Below are 6,279 nucleotides of genomic sequence, written 5' to 3'. Positions count from 1 at the left end.
CCCAGCCGGGGTTGGGTTCGGGGCGGGGCGGGGGGGGGGACAGGGACATACCAGTGATGTGCTTTCTTGTGTGGCTTTTTTTTTTTTTTTAATACACTTATCTTTTCTCTCCTTTGCTTTTGGAGCTCCCCCCCCAGCCCCGCAACACCCCCACCTGCCTCAACGCAGCCTCTGGCAGCAGCCAGCTAATGGGATCCAGCCCCCCCTCCCCGCCCCCCCCGCCGTGAAGGGCAGCTTGGGATCATCAGCATCACCCTGGAGCTGGGGGTGACAGCGGGGACCCAAGGGCCGAGGCAGCCCCATGCGGCCGGGGCAGAGCCAGGCACCCCGATGCAGCGAGCGTGGACCTGGATTTTATCCATTGGGATGAACGTCTCCATCCTGATGGGGGGTGTGGGGGGGGGGGGTGTGTGTGCGGGCTGTGCTGGGTGAGATGGGCAAGTGGGCGTCAGGAGCCCAGGGATGTGGGTTTTGAGAAAGGGGCTGGTCCTGCTCAGCCAGGAGTGACCCCACGGGGCTCACGGGCTGTGTCGGAACCACCCGGGTCCTCCCTGGCTGCCTGCACCCCCCAGCTCGGTCCCCTCGGCCCCGTGGCACCGTGGAGGTGGGTGGCCGATGCCAGGGGTCTCACCCCACCTTCTCCTCCAGTCCCTAGCGCGCGGAGGCCTCTGCAGCTGACGAAAAGTCCTTTTTCCCCTTGGTTTTGGGGAGGTTTTCGCAACACCCTGGGAGCAAACATTCCCCACCTTTCCCACCCACCCTCCCCCAGCACTGCTCTCCGTGTGCCAGCCCCCAGCATCCCCCGCCACAGCCCAGCTCGGCCAGGGGGCATCTCGGGCTAGAGGCGGGTTTTTGTGTTGTTTTTTTTTTTCTTTTCTAATTCTTCCCTGTCGCTTGACCAAGGTAAAACCCACAGCGATGCACCGTAAGCACTCCTGCGTGCCCGGGGGACAAGCGACGTCCCCCAAAGCCACCACATGACAGCTCCGCTCCCACCGCACCCGGAGTGGGCAGCATTGCCCCCGGGCAGCGGCCCTGCCTGGACATGTCCCCGGCCTCGCTAAAATAAACCCTTCTACAATATAGACTTCTCTTTCCGCTGAGGCTCCAGGCAAGCGCCAAGTCGCGTTTCAACTCCGTATTGAAAAATAACTCTTGAAAATAGCAGCGGTGCTCGGCCGGGGCGGTGTGGGGCTGGCGGGGGCGCTGGGACGGACTCTGCCATCCCTGATTGTCCTTCCCTCCCGCCGGCTCGAGCTGTCGCACATCCCGCCGTGCCCCAGCCCTCGCCGGAGTCCTCGCCGTGCGTCCCATGTGCCGACACCTCTCTTGTGCTTACACCCAAAGGCATCCATGCCCCCCCCCCTCCGCCCCCGCCCTGGGCACAGCCCCCCCCAGCCGTCGCCGATGCTACCCCCTCCCTTCCTCCAGCCCTCCTCCGGGGACGATTCCCATGGGAAATCCTGGAAAGGTCCACCGCCGGCGGGTGCCCTCAGTGCTGCGCTTGCCGGCTGGGGGGGGGACCGAGGAGGGGGCTGGGGCAGGGGGCGAGCGGCGCTTAGAAAGGAGGGTGATCCATGTCATCCAGCCAGGAGGCCGGGCTGGTGGGAAAGTCTGGGTACCCGACGCTGCTCCCCGTGGAGATGTCGGAGGTGGGGCCCCCCCCAGCCATGGCCCGCAGCGTCTGACTCACCCCCTGCGCCCCGTGGGCCACCAGCCCCAGGCTGCCGTCCATGGCGTAGTCCAGCCCGTTGAGCAAGGGCGGGTGGGAGGGCAGGGAGGAGATGGAGGACGGCGACTGGGGGAGGCCGTAGGGACTGCCGTCCCGCAAGTCCTGGTACGACTGTCCCGTCCCCTCCATGGAGAAGCTGCCATTCAGCAACTGTCCGCCCGCCACGTCCCCCACGGTGCCGTAAACCCTGTTGGTGTGGCCGAGCTCGGAGAGGATCTGGTCTTCTGCCGAGGAGAAGAGGGAGAGCAGAGCGAGGGGGTCAGTGCCAGGGGGAGCCCCACAGCCCCTCCACCCCACGCCAGCGCCCCACTCACCACGGAAGCTGAGCTCGCTGTCGCTGACGCCGCAGTCCTCGGCCGAGCTCTCCTTCTCCAGCTTCCCGCCCCCGCGGCTCCGCTTGACGCTCTTGTAAAACTGTCCCCAGCGGTGCCGACCCGCATCCTTCTTCAGCCGCTTCTCCTTGGCCCGGCGGTTCTGGAACCACACCTGGGGAGAAACGGGGATATCGATGGCACCGTGGCACCCTGGCACCCCTGCATGCTGGCACCTCTGCCACCCAACATACCAGCACCCCTGCATCCCGGCACGCCAGCACCCGGGCATCCCTACATCCCAGCATGCCAGCATCCCTGCACCTCTGCCACCCAGCACCCACACACCCATGCAACCCAGCACCCCTGCACTCCAGCGTGCCAGCACCCTGGCACCCTTGCATCCCAACACCCCAGGGACCCTGCAATCCAACTCCTACACACCCATGCAACCCAGCACCCCTGCACTCCAGCATGCCAGCACCCTGGCACCCTTGCATCCCAACACCCCAGGGACCCTGCAACCCAACTCCTACACACCCATGCAACTCAGCACCCCTGGAACCCTACATGCCAGCATCCCAGCTCCCACACAGGATGCCAGCCAGCACTCCGGCAACCCAGCATCCAGGCACCCCTGCATCCCGGCATGCCGGCGCCTGGCCATCCCCACATCCCAGCATGCCAGCTTCCCTGCACCTCTGTCACCCAGCACCCATGTAAACCCGCAAGCCAGCACCCCGGCAACCCAGCATGCCAACACCTATGTACCCCGGCTCCCACACGCTCATGCAACCCAGTACCCCTGCAACCCTGCGTCCAGGCACCCCTGCATCCCGGCATGCCAGCACCATGGCACCCCTACAATCCCAGCACACCAGCGTCCCTACACCTCTGACACCCCACACGCCAGCACCCCTGCAGCCCAGCACCCCTGCATCCCGGCATGCCAGCACCTTGGCTCACCAGCACCCTGGCACCCCTGCATGCCGGCACCCCTGCTACCCAGCTCCCACACACCCACGCACCCCAGCATCCCCGCAATCCGGCTCCTGGGCACCCATGCCACCCCAGTACCCCTGGCACCCCTGCATCCCCTGCACCCTGGCACCCCTGCAGCCCCGTGGGACCCCAGTGTCCCCCTTCCCTAGGGGCAGGGTGGAGAGGGGCATCCCCATGGTCTCACCTGCACCACCCTCATGTCAAGCCCCGTCTCGGAGGAGAGCTGCTCCCGAACGTGCCGGGCGGGCTTGGGGGAATTTTTGTAGGCGTTCTTCAGTGTCTCCAGCTGCTTGGCCGTGATGGTCGTCCGGGGCCGCTTAGCACCCGCCTCGGAGTCGTCTGCAAGCCAAGGAGTCCGTACCAGCCCCAACTACAGCAGCGTGAGCATCCCTGAACTGCCAGCCCACGGCACTGGGGAAAAGCTCCCTAAAACCAGCCGCCTCAGAGCCCGCAGCAACCCCTTCCCACAGGGACAACGCCGGTGACATGACCCGTGGCCACCCCTCGGTGTGATGTCCCACCTCGTCGCCCTTTCGGGGTGCCTACCGTTCTGCTTGGCGGTCTCGTAGTCCTCCTTGCAGACCAGGCGCCCGTCCTCCATCAGGTAGAATTCGTCGCCGGTGGCCAGCTGCCGGCTGCAGATGATGCAGGCGAAGCAGTGGAGGTGGTAGACGAAGTCCTGGGCTTTGCGGACCACCTGGGTAGGGGGGATGCCCTGCTGGCACGCCGTGCATTTGGTCCCGAAACGCCTGCAAGGAGAAGAGGGCAACCCTGAGCTCCCCACCGAGGTGGGCTTCGCCGGAGGCTGGGTGGGGACCAGGAGACGGGGCAGAGTTTAAACCAGCAATCAACCTAATTATGCATGACACTTCACACAGCAGGGGTTTATCTTCTTCAGTGTGAGAGACTGGCCTAATGGAGATGAGGAAGGTTTGATTTTAATGGTTCTTTTAACTAATGCTTATAGGCTGCCTGATTTTTCCCCTGCAAGGACAGTACATATTTCATCCACATTAATACCAAATAAATTAATTACGCCGCCCCGCTAGCATGATGAATCCCAGATTAATGCAGAATGATGGGGCTCTTACACCGTAATGACAGCCCGCCGGGTGCGCCGGGTGGGCCAGCGTGGGGTAGGCGTGGGCCCAAGCAAGCTCGCCAGCATGGCGGCAAGGAGCGCGCAAGAAGAGGACAAGAAGCAGGGAAGGAACATGCAACAATAGTGCAAGGGGTGCGCAAGGAGCATGCAAGAAGAGGACAAGCATGGAAGGAGCATGCAAGAAGCGTTGTGGAAGCACGCGAGGACCATGTAAGAACAGTGCAAGAAGTGCAGAAGGTGCGTGCAAGGAGTGTGTGAGAAGTGTGCGAGGAGCATGCCAGGACCACGTAAGAATTGTGCAAGAAGTGTGGAGTGAGGATGCAAGGAGTGTGGGAGCAGCATGCAAGGAGCATGCAAGAATAGTGCAAGGAGTGTGCAAGGAGCATGCAAGAAGTGTTGCAGAAGCATACGAGGGCCATGTAAGAAAGGTGCAAGAAGTGCAGAAGGTGCATGCCAGGACCATGTAAGAATTGTGCAAGAAGTGTGGAGTGAGTGTGCAAGGAGCATGCAAGAAGTGTGGAAGCAGCATGCAAAGAGAGTGCAAAGAGCATGCAAGAAGAGGACAAGAAGCATGGAAGGAGCATGCAAGAAGCGTTGCAGAAGCATGTGAGGACCATGTAAGAACGGTGCAAGAAGTGCAGAAGGTGCGTGCAAGGAGTATGCATGGGCCACATAAGAATTGTGCAAGGAAGGTGCACGCAGTAAGTGTGCAAGAAGCATGGAAGCAGCGTGCAAGGAACTTGCAAGAATGGTGCAACAAGTGTGGAAGGAGCCTGCAAGGAGCATGTAAGAATGGTGCAAGGAGCGTGCACGGAGCGCATGTGTCGCCCCGCAGTCCCCGCAGCTCGCAGGCGCTCTGCTGCAGCCATCCTGGGGGACCCATCGCTCCGGCTGCACCCGTGAGCCGGCTGCCCATGTGTGGGTGCAGCCCAGGCCGTGGTGGGGTGCCGTTGCCCTGCACAGACTTGACGCCCAGATAACACCCAATAACACCCGACGTCAACTGAATTAGCGGCGCGAGGGTGACACGTGCCACGAGGTGGTGGCAACGCAGGAGGAAGTCAAAAATAAGCGGCCATTCCGCTGGAGTTTTCAGCGACAGATGGGGTGGGCTTTGGGATTGACATGGGGCAGATCCCCGCCTCCCACCGGCTCCGCTGGGTCTCCCCTGCTCCCCCCAGCACACCGTCAGTGGGGTGCTGGGACCCCGTGGAGCCTCCCGGCGTCGCAGCAGCAGCCTGTGCAGCAAAGCTATTGGAATAAATCAGTCCCCTATGCCTTAAAAAACAGAGCCATCTGCTTCAAAGGAGGCAGCCCAGGAAAATCCAAGCCTTTCAGAACCCAGCCCCATGGCTGCAGGGGCAGGCGGTGGCATTTGGGGGTGCTCAGGGGGTACAGACACTCCGGGCACCTCTCTCTGCCCCGCCGAGGGCTGAACATCCCCTGGTCATGCAAAATCACCCCGTGAGCCTGCGGCTGCCCCGTGCCCTCCTGCCGTCCGGAAAGCAGGGGCACAGCCACCAAAGCTGGGTCCCTGAGACTGTCCCCGAATCCCGCAGGTGTCACCCAGGGATGGGCAGCGGGCACTGGGCGTGAGTGGAGCCGGTGCAATTTCCGCAGCTGCCCAAAGGGGTGTTGGGAAGCAGAAGCTGAGGAGGGAAAACCTATTTTGTCTCATTTTCTGGGCTTGTATCCTAAAGGGACAGTCCCCGGACACCTGCTGGGGAGACCTCAGCTGTCCTGGAGCCAGCCGGAGGGATAGGATTGGAGATGGAGGGAGGAAGGGAGGGAGGAAATGGAGGGGTGGAGGGAGGGATGGGATAGAAGATGGAGGGAGGGATGGAGGGATGAAAGAAGGGAGGGGTGGGAGGTGGAGGGAGGGATGCAGGGAATGGAGGGATGGAGGGAGTGATGGGATAGGAGATGGAGGATGGGAGGGAGGGAGGGAGGGAGGGATGAAGGGAATGGAGGGAGGAAGGGATAGGACAGACAGACAGACAGACAATGCTTCTCTATGCCCAAGGCTGAGCCAGTGCATGCTCTGCAGCCCCATCCTCCCCCTGTCCATCCACACCATCCCTCACATAACACTACTAAAGCCATTTAAAAAAAAAAAAAAACAACACAGCATC

General features: G+C 62.1%; 1 protein-coding gene across 1 annotated transcript in view; it reads right to left on the bottom strand.

The window, feature by feature from the left end:
* Nucleotides 1-1,558: 1,558 nt before the first annotated feature.
* LHX4 (LIM homeobox 4) overlaps nucleotides 1,559-6,279 on the bottom strand; it is a 13,516-nt gene continuing 8,795 nt past the window's right edge. The window contains exons 3-6 of the mRNA XM_074597766.1: nucleotides 3,592-3,794; nucleotides 3,230-3,384; nucleotides 2,047-2,218; nucleotides 1,559-1,956 (exon numbers count right to left, since the gene is read on the bottom strand). Of these exons, the coding sequence (XP_074453867.1) occupies nucleotides 1,559-1,956; nucleotides 2,047-2,218; nucleotides 3,230-3,384; nucleotides 3,592-3,794 (928 nt within the window). The remainder of the gene's footprint in view (nucleotides 1,957-2,046; nucleotides 2,219-3,229; nucleotides 3,385-3,591; nucleotides 3,795-6,279) is intronic.

This window comes from Larus michahellis, chromosome 8 (assembly GCF_964199755.1).
Source record: "Larus michahellis chromosome 8, bLarMic1.1, whole genome shotgun sequence".
Classification (NCBI taxonomy): Eukaryota; Metazoa; Chordata; class Aves; order Charadriiformes; family Laridae; genus Larus; species Larus michahellis.
Note: the sequence above shows the minus strand (reverse complement) of the source record. Positions and strands in the feature narration are given on the sequence as shown.